The sequence below is a fragment of the Parasteatoda tepidariorum genome, chromosome 4, assembly GCF_043381705.1.
Source record: "Parasteatoda tepidariorum isolate YZ-2023 chromosome 4, CAS_Ptep_4.0, whole genome shotgun sequence".
Classification (NCBI taxonomy): domain Eukaryota; kingdom Metazoa; phylum Arthropoda; class Arachnida; order Araneae; family Theridiidae; genus Parasteatoda; species Parasteatoda tepidariorum.
The window spans coordinates 82,862,907-82,880,977 of record NC_092207.1 but is presented as its reverse complement, the minus strand read 5'-3'; the positions used below and the strand labels follow the sequence as shown (position 1 = coordinate 82,880,977).

The window sequence follows — 18,071 nt, the reverse complement described above, 5'->3', positions numbered from 1 at the left end:
AAATAAATATTAAGTTATATAAATTTTCAGTAATTACTTAAAACAATGTAAATGTCCCACAGTGGACTGATCGTTAAGACATAGTTCCCAGCAGATCACCGAAGTCAAGCATCACTGGATGCGGTCAGTGTGCGGGTGGGTGACCACTGGGATCAGTCTGCGTAGGGACCGAGGGCGTGCGGTATGGGTCCTCGTTAAACTGTTCTACCGTAAAGTGCTCGACTTCGCGTGTGGGTCGTCGGGCTACCGAAGCGGGGGTGCCATCCCCTCTGCAGAGGATCAAAATTGTGGTGGTATGTCTTCGGATCATCCTCAGGGATGTTTCTCAGACCGTAGACCAATAGCCCATTGTGCAGCTCTAGTGCGACGTAAATGAACAACAACAACATCATATTTATCGCTGTCAGTCACTGACGCAACTTAAACAGATAGTTCAGAGTCAGTAATCGATGACTTATGCAGGGGTAATTGTGGGTCCAACTCAAAAATCTGGAAAATTTCTTAAGTAAAATCCTTCAAAAAATTTATATTTTTATAAATTTAAATCATTTAAAATTTCAAAACATGATATTCTAAATGAATTATATGCAGCATAATTTAAATGAATAATTATGTGATTAAGTTTACTTTTATCTCTAATCACATTTATTATTCTACCAGAAAAAATATTTACAAATNATCCTGAAAATTTCTTCATTAAAATCCTTCAAAAAATTAATATTTTTATAAATTTAAATCATTTAAATTTTCAAAACATGATATTCTAAATGAATTATATGCAGCATAATTTAAATGAATAATTATGTGACTAAGTTTACTTTTATCTCTAATCACATTTATTATTCTACCAGAAAAAATATTTACAAATGAAAGAGATGCCAAGTATAAATTCTAGTTCTATTATTTTTGAATAAAATATAAAAGAATTTTTATATATAAATGTGATCGATGATTTCTTGAAACTTCTGGACTTTGGATTTCGAGAACTTTCAGATCGCGGTTAGCGAAAAATCCGGAAATCCAGATTTTTTCCGAAGCACAATCACCCCTGCTTATGTTCTCAATGTGTTAATGTGTAAACGTAAAAAACATCACTCTTACATCTTACAGGGGACAGATGTAAATCTACATATAACCGAAAATTAAAAAAAATTAGTCATTTATCATAAAAAATAATTTTTATAACAATTTAACACTACTGTTAAAAACATTAGAAGTAGTAATTAAAAGTTAAAACAAAACATCTGGAAAAAAAATCCTGTCTTTTCATTCACATTTTGATAACATAAATGTAAACAGCACTTTCCATACAGGTAGACATGTAAGTCAAAATATTTCCAAGGGAAAAAATTCTTTTTTAGAACTTTATCTAGAGTTTTCTGGATACAAGCCAAACATTCATGTGTTTTTTAAGGGGGGGGGGAACTGCATATAACTGATCATTTATGTTTTTACCATTGTGTAAATGGACAATTTTAATAAAATAACCTGGAACTGCTATGAAACAACATATAAATGTAAAAAGATGCATAAATGAATAAGCAGTGTTTTACTTTATATATATTTTTATAAAACTATGTACAGTTTTATGGGGGATTATATGGAATAATAACGAAGTCAAAGTTATGAAGAGGGGTGAAGGGAGAAATGGTACTTTTTATGCACATTTTCTAGTGTCAAATATATAGTTTGTCTGGCTTATACTTAGTTAATCAACAATAATAGATCGATAATCAATAATCAAAGCCAAGTTTTAAGCAAAAAATTCATCTCAAAAATGTATGTTAATTGTCATCACTAAAACAAATTTGTCTGAAAATAAAGAATTTAAAAAATGTTTATAACATTTTTAGGTGCAGATAGATTTTCAGAAGATTTACATTTTATGTTAGGTTTTAAGCCAGGGATTTACTGGAGAATATGTTGGAAATACATCTCTCCCTTTGTGTTGTTGGTGAGTACAATTATAAATCATATTTAAACTAAATATGAGTCATGATGGAATACATCCCTTTTTCTTTTTACAAATAGTTTTAAAACCTTTTATAACTATTTAATTTTAAGTCTGCAAAAAACTGTATACAATTTACATGGACAGAATTTGATCAGTAGACATATCAAATACTGTTTTCAGGGCTCCAAAAAGGTTTTCTAACCAAATAGAGAGAAATAGAACAGTGAAAAATGGGACTAAAAAAGTAAGGGGACTTGGTAGAAAAACATTTGATTTCCTTTTTTAGACAAATATTTAATTTTTAATACAAAACTAATAAAACTAGGCAGAGCACTGAATTCCATACTTTCATGCCATGAAGAATATGACTTTTGCCAAACACAGAAAATCAAGCCGTAATGGCTCAGGGGATAGAGCATTCACCTTCAAATGAGGTGAACAGGGTTCGAATCCCAGCAATGGCTGGTCGATATGAATTCCGGATCCGGCCTGCATTGACCGCAGTGCTGAAGTAAAATATCCTCAGTGGTAGATGGATCATGGGTTAGTCTCTTTGCCATCAGGCTAACCGTGGGAGGTTTTTCTTTCCATGTAACGCAAATGTGGGTTAGTTCCATCAAAAAGTCCTCAACAAAGGCAAATTTCTCCCAATACTTGATCCAGGAGTTCCTTTGTCGTCTGGATTAGATTAAAAATTATAAGGCTACGGAGTTGAACATTAGCAGTCGTAAACCCAAAAAATTGGGTCGGCTATTCTACGACGGTTATTGAATAAAAAACAAAATAAAATCACACAAAAAGAGGAAAAACAATGGAAACAGTGGACAAAATTTTAAAAATCTTTATATATCAGTTTATTTTACGTAAGTACCAACATAAAAGGCCTCTGGTTAGAATTATTTTTTTTTTTAAATGGAAGCAGACTGTCTTGCCATATCTACTAAGAAATACAATAAGACAAATCATTAAATTGAGTTGTTTCATCAAATTATTGCTTGCTAGTGTTTCTACCGGTTTTTCAACACAAAGAATATAGAAATTTCATTGCACTAAGCAATAGACTGTGTTAAGCCGCCATTTCAGTAAATTTTCTGGTTAACAGGAGGATGACTAAATTTTTTCACCTTTTTGTATTGTTATTACACTTTGGGGTAGGTGTGCTATCTTTATAAATTTATAATCCAAGAGAAAAAATGAATCCTTACTTGAAAGGATTTGGACTATTCTCTGAACTACTTTCTTGCTATTGATCTATTCTGCTAAATATTCTATCAGTTATATATTATCAATTTTGAAGCTTCAGAAAAGTCCTGATAAATAAATGAGTTACAAATAAGTGTTAAAGTTTAAGCATCAAGAAATCTCTCATTTTACATAATTTTTGGTAAGCCACTATGTGGAGATACTGCTTATAGTAAACCATAAGGAGATATTGCTTATTGTAAGCCGCAGCTGAGTAAGTCATGATATAGAGATATTACTTCTAGTAAGCCAAAACAGACTAAGCAACAATCTAGAAATATTCCTTATAGTAAACCACTATTTAGTGACATTGCTTATTGTAAGCCATGACCCTACATAAGACAAAGGATTTCGTTTACTTATTTAAGATAAGTTGAGTTACTGTGATTACAAATTCTTAAAAATTTATTTTAATGCTATTAGTATAATTAGAAAATGCATGGTATTTAATTAAAGGAGTTAAAATACTAAGAAGAAATATATACTCAAATTAAATAAAACTTAAGGACTCAGCATTTTCCAGCCACCAGCTAATCAAAAAAGATATTATTTATTTTCAAATAAAAAATGTACATGTTAATACTGGTAATTTTGACAAATTGTAGTATTCACAAAAAATTGTGGAAATTGTCATTGCAACAAACTTGCAACGTTAACCATGGAACATATTGTGCACTTATTGAAGTTGATATTGACTAAAATAATATATGTAGGTTAATTAATTAAAGGGAATATTTTTTTTAAGTCTACCCTTTATTTAATATTAAGGGTGATAAAAATAATTCAAATGAGCTAGTTTTAGAGCTATTTGGAGTGGTAACTGAAAATTATATACTTTTTGTTCAAAAGAATAATTTTACTCCCCTAGGAATTGTAATTAAAAAAATAATTTCTTCATAAACCATTTAGAAATTATATAAATAAATCTATTAGGGAGACCAAAAAGTTATGTCGTTTCGGTACATAACTGATTTGTCGTTTTGATATTTGTTATCAAGATTTTATTTTTAATCAATAATGTATTCACCTTCGTTAACAAAAACCTTTCAATGCCAGATCGAAAATTAATCAAACTCATCGGAAAAAATGAAGACTAACGAACATTTAATGCATGGAAATGACATAACTTTCCAGTCCCCCTAATATTTTCATCCTTTGCAAAACTTTTTTTGGATTTGGAAAAGTCTAGTTAAGCCTTGTAAAAAAATAAATGCATGATTTGGGACAGATTAACCAAAATTTTCAAAAAATACAATATTGTAAATTTTGATAAATACAATAAAATAAAAATTTTGTTCACAGCTAGTGAGAATTGGGGCAGGATTGGAATGTACNGAATTCCGCATCTGGCCTCCACTGACTGGTTAGTTCCATCAAAAAGTCCTCAACAAAGGCAAATTTCTCCCAATACTTGATCCAAGAGTTCCTTTGTCTTCTGGATTGGATTCAAAATTACAAGGCTAAGGAGTTGAACATTAGCAGTCGTAAACCCTTACTGCTTATAGTAAGCCACAGCTGAGTAAGTCATGATATAGAGATATTGCTTCTAGTAAGCCAAAATAAACTAAGCAACGATCTAGAAATATTCCTTATAGTAAACTACTATTTAGTGACTTTGCTTATAGTAAGCCATGACCCTACATAAAACAAAGGATTTCGTTTACTTATTGAAGATTAGTTGAGTTACTGTGATTACAAATTCTTAAAAATTTATTTTAATGCTATTAGCATAATTAGAAAATGTATGGTATTTAAATAAAGGAGTTAAATTACAAAGAAGAAGAAATATATACTCAAATTAAATAAAACTTCAGGACTCTGTATTTTCCAGCCACCAGCTAATGAAAAAAGATAATATTATTTATTTTCAAATAAAACATGAACATTCACAAAAAACTGTGGAAATTTCCGTTACAACAAACTTGCAACGGTAACCATGAAACATAGTGTGCAGTTGATGTTTAATAAAATAATATATGTAGGTTAATTAACTAAAGGGAATATTTTTTTAAGTCTACCCTTTATTTAATATTAAGGGTGATAAAAATAATTCAAATGAGCTAGTTTTAGAGCTATTTGGAGTGGTAACTGAAAATTATATACTTTTTGTTCAAAAGAATAATTTTACTCCCCTAGGAATTGTAATTAAAAAAATAATTTCTTCATAAACCATTTAGAAATTATATAAATAAATCTATTAGGGAGACCAAAAAGTTATGTCGTTTCGGTACATAACTGATTTGTCGTTTTGATATTTGTTATCAAGATTTTATTTTTAATCAATAATGTATTCACCTTCGTTAACAAAAACCTTTCAATGCCAGATCGAAAATTAATCAAACTCATCGGAAAAAATGAAGACTAACGAACATTTAATGCATGGAAATGACATAACTTTCCAGTCCCCCTAATATTTTCATCCTTTGCAAAACTTTTTTTGGATTTGGAAAAGTCTAGTTAAGCCTTGTAAAAAAATAAATGCATGATTTGGGACAGATTAACCAAAATTTTCAAAAAATACAATATTGTAAATTTTGATAAATACAATAAAATAAAAATTTTGTTCACAGCTAGTGAGAATTGGGGCAGGATTGGAATGTACATTAAATAAGTGTATTTTGGGACAATTATCACATTTGTAAAGTTTATTACCAAGCATTAAAAAAAAATTCATACTAAATAGTTATAAAAATAAATACTATTTTAATATGTGTGAGATATTATCACAATAACTTCATGAAGTATTATTAAATATAGCATCTATAGTCAGCGCTACAGTTATAGAAAATAAAAGTATAAGATGCTATATAGATATATTATATACCTTTTGCATAACATTACTTAAGATTAAGTGTTTAGGCAACTGAAATAACTTATTTATTTTTCAGTTTATTGTAATTTATAGTATGTGCACACACAAACTTATTGAATATGGTGGCATACCTTATCCGCTTTGGGGCGACAGAATTGGATGGTGTCTATATCTTATATCAGTTTTACAAATACCCATATGGGCAGGAATACAGCTTTTTAAGCATAGAAAGGTAAGATTTAAATATATTTACACTTATGATTAAAATAATTATTCTTAATTATATTACTCTATTCAAAGAACATTATCCATAAAAAAATATATATATATTTTGATAGGAGCATACTGAAACGTTCTTAATAAACCTTTTTTTAAATTAAAATGTTTTAAATGTGTAGTATGTATATCTTATTAAAAATCTTTTATTGCACTGTTTACATTTGTAAATAAGTTAATTCTTAATACCTAATTTTTTATTTGTATCTCATTGTAAATGCAATTTGCAGCAAATAAAGAGACATATAAATAATAAGTAAAAAGAGATGCATAAATTCACAATTATAACATTAAATATTTTATATTTCTAATTTATTATTTGGTTATATGTTTACAACTAAGCTCCTAAAAGCTAAAAATGTATGTTTTAAATTGATATGTCAAATTATATTAATACAAACATACCTTCGTAAAATATTGCCGCATGATGCACGCATTATATAAAGCCTTTAAATAAAAAATAAGAAAAAATATTAAAAAAAATTCAGTCTAATGTTTTTAAGAATTTTTCTTTAGGATTGGAAAAAAGCATTCAAGCCTCATGCTGATTGGGGACCAGCAGATTCAGAGATAAGGCAGCGTTATAAATCTCATTTCACTTCAATGCATGAAAAAGAATATGTGATCAACACCATTACTGACTGCAATGGTAAATTGGAGACTAAATCTGCATTGCAAAATACCATTGTGTGAAAGCATTTGTGTAATAGTTAATGAATGCGAAATAGAACAATATTTAAATATTTTAATACTTAATCAAAACTCTATTTCTAGCATTATTAAGATTCATAGAATGTTAGTGTTTAGCAATCAAACTGGTTGATATATATAAGCATGATTGAGTACAATTGTGCAGAATTCTAAGTGAAAGTGTAACAAATAATGATTGAATAAACTACAACTGAGATCTGATCAAAAAATATTTCTACACAACTTATTTGTTAGAATTTTCTTTCACCTGATTTACTAATATAAGGTCTTATATAGTGGTGTAATCTTTCTTTCATGATATGTAGGCTTAAAAAAACAAACTTTTTTTTCTTCTGAAATATTTATATGAATAAGATTCATGTTTAAATGTGTTTAATTTTTTAACATAAATAGCTAATTGCTTTTTTCAAAGAATATTCAAGCTTATTTTTTCCTTCTTTTAAAATAAAAGTTTCTGATTAGATTCCTGAAAAATTGATTTTATTGCATACAAATACAATAGAGCATTGTAATCCTAGTCAGTGTATTTTAGATGATGTTTTTAAGCTATTATCAAACTCGTGTACAGTGCGCCAAAAAAACCAAACTAACCACCCTGAATAACTTTTTATCTAATGATTGGATTTCACATTCTAGGACTCAATCTCAAATATGCTAATTAATAAGTGCGAACAATATCTAAGTTAAGAAATTAGAAAAAAAGTACTTTATCTGAATAAAGATAACCTCCCCCCCGACGAATTCAAATTTCTGACCCCTAATATATAGGGGGTAGCTGAAATCTGGGAAATAGGATTCTAGTAGGTAGGTCAGGAGAGCGCTGCAAAGTTTGGATCCCTTAATGTTAATTTTACCTTTTTACGTATTTCGCTATATCTTGAGAGCCTTTGAAGCGAACTGAATTTTTTTTACACACAACTATAAAATTCATTTATCTAAAGATAATTTAATGAAAAAAATTTCTTTTTGTAAATGTTTATCAATATTTTGCAGCATTTTAAAGAATATACAAAATGTAAAATCGATCAAATAGTTGCTGAGAAATTGAATTTCCCAGGAACCAAGACTGATTTGGCTCAATATTTTTATTTTTTCATACAAAATTGTATGCTTTAAAATGATTTTGTACCTTACAATTCAATTTTTTTTTTTTACCATTCTTAAACAAAATAATAAATATTTACCAAAAGTTAATTTTTGAGTGTAATTATCTTTGGATAAATGAGTTTTATAATTGTATGTAAAAATTGCTTAAAAATTTCTCAAGATATAGCGAAATATGCTAAAAGTAAAATTAATATTAAGGAGTCCAAACTTTGGAGTGCTCTCCCAACCAAACTACTGATTTGTAACTTAAAATATTGTCTGCACTAATTAATAAGCATATTTGTCATCACTCACCCAAGCCATTAAGATTGTGTTCTAGAATGTTTTTCAAGGAATGAGTTTTTCAAGGTGGTTGTTTTTTTTTTTGTGCACTCTATATTCATAATAAAGATATATTTTTTCTGAAGTTATGCTTGTTATATGAATGTTGAAAGTTTTAGAAATTTGTATTATAGATATTTACAATATATTTTAAGAATTTTTTCATGCCATGAGATGAAGTTCAAGTTGATGACAAATTTTAAAGTTCATTGATTTTATCATTTCTCCAAAGAGAGTTTCAGTAGTTTTATGATTGTATTTTCATTAACAAAAACTATTGAAAGTTTGATGTAAAAATACATTTCTATGTTAGAAGTTTAAGATAAACTTTCAATGTTTCTCTGTATTAAAAATAAATTTTGTTGTATATAAACTTCATTTTGTATCTTTTTTAATAAAAAAAATTAATTCATAAAAAAAAGGAAGACTGTAAAAAAGCACTCTGGTGGCCTGGTCGGTTAAGGAATCACTCACACCGCTCTTGGAGAACTAGGGTTTGCAAGTTCATTCTGACAGCCGACAACATAACAGACGCATATAAGTAGCAAGGTGTAGTTTAAATCTGTTGTGGCTGAAAATACCCTGTTTGGTAGAAGAAACATAGAAAGAGAGGGTTCTAGTTCAGACACTGACCAGGTTCAAACTACCTGGCATTCCTGCCATGACCGTGGTTAAGGGATAGTACTGAAAAACTGGGTAAGGTGTTAGACCATGGCAGGGGATGTGTAAATGCATAGAAAGGAGTGAACATAAGGCATTCAGCATTTGGATAAAATAAAAAAAATAACCCACTTTTTTCTATCACACACTGGAGTGATGAGTTGAATTCTTATGAATACGAACTAGTATTTTAATACCACTTTTCTTGACAGAGAGAGTTCTTGTTGGACATAATTATTTACTAAATGGAACTGAAATTTTGGCAAGATCTATTGTCTCCCCCCCCCTCTTTCACAGATCAGAGTTTTAAATAATGGCAAGAAATGTAATTTTTAATTTAAATTTAGCTTAGAAGAAAACATAAATAAAATAATTTTTTGAACTTATCTTAATTTTAATTATTACATAAAATACTAATTTTTATTTACAGCTTTTTTTTTGCATATTACAAGACTCATAATATGCCATAAAACTGCCTAAAAGGTAACTCAAATAAAATGTCCTAACTTTATATTTCCTTTTCATTAAAAACTCAGACTCTTTACATTTTAATCCAATAGTAATTAGAAAAGGTTCACAACGTCTGAGGTTTTCAAAGTGGAACATCCAACAAAAGGCAAAGCGCCCCAATTTTCTGGGATTGATTTTTCATCTTGCATAAAAAAAATTTATTGATAATAGAAGTCTTGAAAATATTAAGTTTATGTCATTCTGTAAAGTTAGTGTACATTGGGCTAGTTGGATTGCCGTGAGCAATTCAAATATATTTCATAAATTTTGATGCATGCATTGAACAGAAACTTACAACAATATACATTTTATTTAAAACTTTTCTTATTTACATCTTAAAAAAGTTTTTCATAATTTATTAAAATGTACAGTAAAACACATATTTACAATTGAAGATGCTTAAACATAAATGAGATATTCAGCTGAACATGAGAAGATGAAACATTATAAAGCACTGTAAAAAAAAGTTTTAATATAGTATGATATATTTATAACTTTAAATTTAATAAACTAAATATAATTATATAGTTGGAAAGTGCTAGGCAATAGTGTAGCTAGACTCTTGGACAAACATAGAAAATGGTATAAAGTCAGATTAATGCAACAAACTTTTTTTTTTTCAATTATCTCTAACTCCTTTTAAGACTGACTTCATCTTGCTGATAGTGACAGTCTAATTTAGGCTCATTTTTAAAAGTTTAACATCAACAGGATTTTTTTTACTAGCAAGATAATATTTTTAAATATCGCGATATATTTCAAAGACGATATGGTAAATTCGAAACGCCCATTTGTGTATTTACTTTCCAAGGCAATGATTCTATTGATTTTTTTGGCAGTTATTGCTTCTGATTTTCAATTTTTAAAATCTGATATTGTTTATACAATATTATTGATTACAACAATCAAGCCTTGAAAAGAAACAGGCATTTGAGTAACCACTATATGAAGAGTCTGATACACGTAATTTCATCTGTTTTTCGATAATTAATGTTAATTACTAATATTTTTAATGTGATGATGACTCACAAAATACGATGAAGGAAATAGGGAAGGGACTCCCCCCCAGCTAAATACGAGATTATCACCCATAAAATTACAATACAAAAAAATATTACACATTCAATTAAAGAAATTTATATATATATATATGTCTTTGTAAACAGAGTTTTGTTATTTTAAATTAATAACATACATCTTTGTTATTATTGAAAGTATCTTGTAGAAAGAGATTAGTGATAGAGAGTTTTGTTGCAGAAAGCCTAAAAAAATTCCGCCACAGGGCTCAAAAGAAACCAATTTGAGACAGTTCCTCCCCTTAGTCTCAACTAACAGAAAACCACAAAACTGTTTCTAAAATAATTTGTAGCACTGCTTTGATTAACAATATATTGAAATTTATGAAAGAAAACAAAAGATATTTAAGTTCTTTTAGAGTCACATCTTGTATCATATTTCATTTGGAACAATTGTGTCTAACCTATTTCAAATGTTCTATTGAACAGGGTAACAAACAAACCAGTGTAGCTCATAGTTGTATGTTTCTTTAACAAAAATTTAAGTAAGCTTCGCCCATGTTTTGAAATTTATAAAATATTTTTATATTAAAATTTTTTCTAGCTTCGATCTATGTGGAATTTAGGGCATTTAACACTTTACCTTAATAAATGTCCATGAAAGAGTAAAAATATTTACTAAAATGTTTAAGATAAAAATATCAAGAAAACGAGTATTAAGTAACGAGTATTATAACTCAAAGAATTAAGAAGAAAGATGTCAAAAAATATTTAAATGTTACCTTTTCAACCTTGGAAGCTACAAACTACTCATCAGATTCTGAAGTATATTCTTCCAGATTAATTAAGGGTCTTGCACTTCTTGAAGGTCCTTAATAAAGGTTTAAAAAAAAAAAACATAAGTTACTGAAAGAATTTAACATCAACAAAATTAACTTAAAAATAAAGAGTAATGAAAGAGCATTTAACTGCTTTTCTTTATGCTTATGTCAGTGCTTGAAAAAATTTCACCGATTTTATCCCAATTTACCTTTGGTGTAGTATAAATGCTATTTCAAACAGTTAGGTCATTGTAGGATATTATTTTTGACCATATAAAAACTTACTTTTTACAATTTCAGGAGGAGTTTCAAGCTGTTTTAACTTAGGCATAGGTGGAGAGTCATCAGCACTTTTTTTAGATCGAAATTTTCTCCTCTCTACAATAGATTAAGAAAAAAATTAAGAAATGCATTACGGAGAAAAATATAGAAAAGGTATCAAGTAACTAGCGAAACAATAATGATGAACTTCTATGTGACAGAAGCTAAGAACAGTATTGATTATTGGTAACACAAGGTTAGAAACCAAGAGCTGCCCCTCGGTCCTGACACCAATAATATCTGACTTGGAACACCAAAAAACAATTACCAATATTTTTTTTTGTACCAGTGATGGATTACTATTGAAATACTACTATCTTCTTGATTTTCAACGACAATAATTATTTTGGCAACTAACTTGAGAGTTTATGATTAAATTACAATATTAATCAAATCATTAAATTAAGAATGATATCCTTATTTGATGATTTGATTGATATCGTAAATTAAGATGAAACAGCTGTTTCTGAGATTATTTGAATGCAATTTCTTGACAATTAGGAAACGTAAACTTAAGGTAATTTAGATAAATAAATGCACCAATGCACAGGCACACAAACAGAAAGTTCACCACAGGGAAGCACCTCTAGCATCATACCTCAACATTTCTGGATATTAGTTGTTGACTAATTCTCAATCCTTAAAATCCCTACCTTCCTTTAAAGTTTGTACTACAGGGATGAGAGTAGTCAGAAAGTAAAAAAGAGGAAATCCAAGATATATATATATATATATATATANAACCAATTTGAGACAGTTCCTCCCCTTAGTCTCAACTAACAGAAAACCACAAAACTGTTTCTAAAATAATTTGTAGCACTGCTTTGATTAACAATATATTGATATTTATGAAAGAAAACAAAAGATATTTAAGTTCTTTTAGAGTCACATCTTGTATCATATTTCATTTGGAACAATTGTGTCTAACCTATTTTAAATGTTCTATTGAACAGGGTAACAAACAAACCAGTGTAGTTTATAGTTGTATGTTTTTTTTCACAAAAATATAAGTAAGCTTCGCCCATGTTTTGAAATTCTGTTTTAAATAAACATATTAGAAATAAAATATTTTTAGATTAAAAAATTTTCAAGTTTCGATCTATGTGGAATTTAGGGCATTTAACACTTTACCTTAATAAATGTCCATGAAAGAGTAAAAATTTTCACTAAAATGTTTAAGATGAAAATATGAAGAAAACGAGTATTGTAACTCAAAGAATTAAGAAGAAAGATGTCAAAAAATATTTAAATGTTACCTTTTCAACCTTGGCAGCTACAAACTACTCATCAGATTCTGAAGTATATTCTTCCAGATTAATTAAGGGTCTTGCACTTCTTGAAGGTCCTTAATAAAGGTTTAAAAAAAAAAACATAAGTTATTGAAAAAATATGTATTTTATTTAAATAATACACATTGAAAAATTAATTTTCCTTTAGAACACTATAAAAAAAATTCAAATAATTGACATAGATAACTTTAACAGTCATACATAATTTTATGCTTTATTTTTATACACATTTTTTATTTTAAAAGACCATTAGAAGACTCTGCCCCCTTCTGGCAATCATCACAGTTTTCGAACTCCAGTAGCTTTTTTATTTTTTATATTTGGATTGTACACAATCCAAACTTTCTTTGTTCACTCTTTTAATAAGTTACATTTGTCTTGCTTTGTGTACATTTTTGAAGAACAAAGTTTAGAATAAATAGTTCATAAATTTTTTTTTTGTATAAAATTTTCTCCTCCATATAAATATACATTTCATTATTAATTTGAAATTGCAAACAGCTATAATTATCTAAGTTGTAAAACGTATAAGAAAAAAAAATTAACTTTCAACAATAGAGAATTTAACATAAACAAAATTAACTTAAAATAAAGAGTAATGAAAGAGCATTAAATTGCTTTTCTTTATGCTTATGTCAATGCTTGAAAAAATTTCATCGATTTTATACCAATGTATGTTTGGTGTAGTGTAAATGCTATTTCAAACAGTTGGGTCATTGTAGGATATTATTTTTGACCATATAAAAACTTACTTTTTACAATTTCAGGAGGAGTTTCAAGCTGTTTTAACTTAGGCATAGGCGGAGAGTCATCAGCACTTTTTTTAGATCGAAATTTTCTCCTCTCTACAATAGATGAAGAAAAAATTATGAAATTCACTACGGAGAAAAATACAGAAAAGGTATCAAGTATCTAGCAAAACAATAATGATGAACTTTTATGCGGCAGAAGCTAAGAACAGTATTGATTATTGGCAACACAGGGTTGGAAACAAACAGCTGCCCCTCGGTCCTGAGACCAATGAAATCGGACTTGGAACACCAAAAAAAACAAACAATTACCAGTGTTTTTTTTTTTTTTTTTTTTTTTTTTTTTTTTTTTTTTTTTTTNTTTCCAGTGTTTTTTTTTTTTTTTTTTGTTTTTTTGACAAGGGATTGACTACTATCGAAATACTATTATCTTTTTGATTTTTAATGCCAATAATTATATTGGCAACTAACTTGATGGTTTATGATTAAATTACAATATTAATCAAATCATTAAATGATATCCTTATTTAATGATTTGATATGAAACAGCTGTTTCAGAGATTATTTGAATGCAATTTCTTGACAATTAGGAAACATAAACTTAATTTAATTTAGATAAATGAATGCACAGGCACACGAACAGAAAGTCCCCCACAGGGAAGCACCTCTAGCAGCATACCTCAACATTTCTGGATATTGGTTGTTGACTAATTCTCAATCCTTAGAATCCCAACCTTCCTTTAAAGTTTGCACTAATATTTAAGGGACACCCTGCATAAAATATTCCCCATATAATGAATTTTTTAATCTGTACATAGAAAAATATTACACAAAATCTTATAAATATCAATGAATCACAAATTTGATATGCCTGAAATATTTTTTATTTGCAATAGATATTAATTAGATTTCACATAAATTTTTTTTATTTTCTCTATTTTTAAGGTGTCACTTTTTGGAAATCATAAATTAATCTTGAAAAAATATTTTGGAATTGATCGAAAGACATTAACAAAAATTAATATTCTTGAAATGATTAACAAGCTTCAGTAAAAATTTAAAGCAGTTTGAAACTTATTAGTATGAAAGAGGCTCACTTAGTAGTATATTACTTATTAAAATTCTCGTACGAGAAATAATCTGAATAAAAAAATCCATTTTGGTGAAGAACTTGCACAATTTTAAGAAATTTTCTGAAATATGCAAAACGAAGAAAATTTTTAATTAAAGTCCTGGCAAACATGCAGCGAAGGATTATGTTCTTTCTATTTTTGGAAGGAAAAAAAATGCAGAAATTTATGTATGTATTGTATTTTTTTAAGGATGATATAATGTGACAAAACAACACATGATTTTTTTTCTTTTTGAAATATATACATGTTTCAAAAAAACTTTATACTTTATTTTAGAAATAAATAGATATGCTTATTTAAACATTGAAATGTACTTACTCTTTTTTGTCAAAGTTTTCTTCTTCTTTTTCTTTTTTTCTTCAGTACCTAGAAGAAATTTGTGGAATGGAGAAATGGTCAGTATAATGTAATATTTTAAGTAGTTCATTTAAGTAATTTAAATATCACCTATTTAATTTTAAGAGTACAACATATTAAGTTTAAACATATTCACATAATTATTTTATTTATTTCAATCAATATGTCGGTAACATTTAAAGATTTTCATATGTTTAGAATTAAAGATAATAAACATAGTATACATTCTATATGAAGCTACACAGTTCATGCTGACAACAATAACATTTAATTCAATTTTTTTTTGTTTTGGGTAAAAAAAATAAGAAATGAAAATAAAAACAAACAAGATGATCAATAATGATGCTCTTTAAAATGTATTTATGGATAAATAAATGGAGAATTGCTATTTAAATTATGAATATATATCCAGCAAGTTAGTGAAACTAAAATAGTTTTTGTCTGCATAAAATGAATTCTAATAAAATCATTCATAAAATTTTATACAAGTAAATGTTTTAATAATGATATATTTTTAATTCCTGACTTTCTTCTAGTAAGTTAGTCAAAAATTTGACTCGTTTTTACAATATTAAATCTTTAGAAATTGAATTACATTGAATAAATTATTGTTGTATTTTTCACAAAACTCATTTTTACAAATAAATTTTAAAAATTAGAAAAATTTTATTCCCAAATTAGAGAAGGAATATTTTTTTTTAATACTCGAGCAACTTTTTTACAGAATAATCCACAAATCAACTTACCATCCGTCCGAGGGGGTTCAAGCTTGTAGTTTAAAATTTCACACCAACCAATGGGAAACAAGTCTGGGCTCTCACAGTCACACCATTGGTCATAGTCATCTTCCCAACCTTCAAAATGAACCCTTAGAAGACGGCCTACAACCTGTGTCACATAAGCAACACATATCAATCGAGGTTCCATGAGATCAACAGCTTCCAAATACATTCCAGCTTTGAAACCATGATTAGGCAAAGGCTGTTAATATACATTAGTACACATAAGAAATTAAAGGAAATGATATTAAACAAAGCAACATTTAAAGGGAATTAACTTAACATACTCTATGAAAGAGTTCTACTGGAGCAGCATCTGATTTAGTTTTCTTCAAATACTCAGACCATATAAATTCTCCTTTGTACCCTAAATAAAATTAAAAATAATACAAAAAAAAAAGTACACCAATATTTTAAAAATTGGAGAACTTACAAGAATTTTTGATTCTTTAATAATATGATTTAGAACACAAAAATGTTTTCCTTGTACATTTTAATTATAAATAAATATTTACAGGTAATAAATATTTTGAAAAAAGAAAAAAAAAACAATAGAGAATACTTGGGAATCTTAAATTGTGGTCATAGTTTGTATTCCTACAGCATGTGTTTTTATATGACAAGCCAATGGTATGAATATTACAATCAACTCTAATATTTGTTATTAAGTTTCTGACTAACATAATTTCAATTCTTTACTAATTACTTTCTCTTTCTCAATGCTTATTCCTTTAAGGTCACTTTTAAAAAATGACTATTTTATAGAGGAAATGGGCAAAATATAACAATTGGCAATTAAAAAATAAGCTGCTAGTTGCCCACCAATCGCCACTTTTTTCGCCAAAAATGCATCTTATTAATAATAATTTTTTTAATTCATATGGAATTTTTATGAATATTTGATAATATTCTGAGAAACACTATACTAGTTCACACTTGTTTCTGAAAACTTTTCTTTATTTTAGAAATGAACCTTGTAATGTTAACTATATTTTGAAAAATGCTTTAAAAGTATACCTTACATTATTAAAATAATGCCTTACAATATTAATAGATTATTACAAATCCCTTACATTATTAATGTTAATAGGTTTAAAATTTTGTTAAAACATGGTTACAGTTAAGAAAGCGGCTACTAAATTGGCCCTATACCTACAACAAAGAAGGGAACATTCCTTCTATTTCCTGCTTAATAGACTTTGCAGGGTTGAATGTCAGCATTACAGTACAGCATCTTTGGGAGGTATGCAACTACTTTTTTTGCCAGTAATAATTGTTTTGCTTTATCAGCATCAACATTGTAGAGTATCATATTAAAAAGGAATAGATACAATTACGATGTGTTTATTCAATTAAGTAGTTAAATTTCTAAGTTCTGGATAAGTTTTTCATTTACTGTTATAAAAGAGTTTATTCTTATACCAAAATTTATAACTCTTAACTTGAAGTACAGTACTCAACTGAATTATCTTTAACATTATAAAAAACAGCAAAAACTCATACATCATACATATGTTTATATGTCTTTGTTGATTCCTTAGATATATATATATTTTTTTCATATTTTGTTCAACCTTTTGCTTACCGTCAGTAGAATAGGTGTAACAGAAGAAAGACTAAAAGGAATAAATATGCTTAGTGCCGAATCAAAAAGGTTAAAATATATTTTCTTATAAGCTAACTAGCTTAAATTTTTCACCTTCACTAATTAACCGCTCTCCACATGAATTCTCCTGCTTTTAATAGCATTGAACTGAGGTTTACACAGTTTCTCGCACTCACAACATGTTTCTCTTAAACCAACAGGGTGAGACTCATTTTAAATTCACACAGTAGATTTAAGAAATATGACGTTAAGCATTAAATTTAACAAAAAGGAGCTAAAGCAATGCAAAACAGAGAAAATTAGAGGGTGTGAAACTACTGGACTATTGGTAGGGATGCAATGCACTCAGTTCATGCATTTTGTAGCCCCTCCTAGATTTATAATACAATAATCAACAAAGTCATAAG

General features: G+C 28.0%; 2 protein-coding genes across 8 annotated transcripts in view; one reads left to right on the top strand and one right to left on the bottom strand.

Annotated features, from left to right (window-relative positions):
- The window catches only part of LOC107441018 (sodium- and chloride-dependent glycine transporter 2), a 33,113-nt gene extending 24,312 nt beyond the window's left edge, over window positions 1-8,801 (top strand). For both annotated transcript variants that reach the window (XM_021147542.3, XM_043039171.2), the window contains exons 13-15: window positions 1,854-1,954; window positions 6,085-6,240; window positions 6,801-8,801. In XM_021147542.3, coding sequence (XP_021003201.2) covers window positions 1,854-1,954; window positions 6,085-6,240; window positions 6,801-6,977 — 434 coding nt within the window. In that variant the 3' untranslated portion in view covers window positions 6,978-8,801. The remainder of the gene's footprint in view (window positions 1-1,853; window positions 1,955-6,084; window positions 6,241-6,800) is intronic.
- A 1,083-nt stretch (window positions 8,802-9,884) lies between these two features.
- LOC107441019 (MBT domain-containing protein 1) overlaps window positions 9,885-18,071 on the bottom strand; it is a 41,309-nt gene continuing 33,122 nt past the window's right edge. For 3 of the 6 annotated variants that reach the window (XM_043039175.2, XM_043039172.2, XM_043039174.2), the window contains exons 9-14: window positions 16,346-16,425; window positions 16,026-16,260; window positions 15,241-15,288; window positions 11,716-11,808; window positions 11,392-11,480; window positions 9,885-10,047 (exon numbers count right to left, since the gene is read on the bottom strand). In XM_043039175.2, coding sequence (XP_042895109.1) covers window positions 11,416-11,480; window positions 11,716-11,808; window positions 15,241-15,288; window positions 16,026-16,260; window positions 16,346-16,425 — 521 coding nt within the window. In that variant the 3' untranslated portion in view covers window positions 9,885-10,047; window positions 11,392-11,415. Of the gene's footprint in view, window positions 10,048-11,391; window positions 11,481-11,715; window positions 11,809-12,949; window positions 13,097-13,792; window positions 13,886-15,240; window positions 15,289-16,025; window positions 16,261-16,345; window positions 16,426-18,071 lie in introns of those variants that run through there. The other 3 variants (XM_071180127.1, XM_043039173.2, XM_071180126.1) reach the window with 1 other exon arrangement.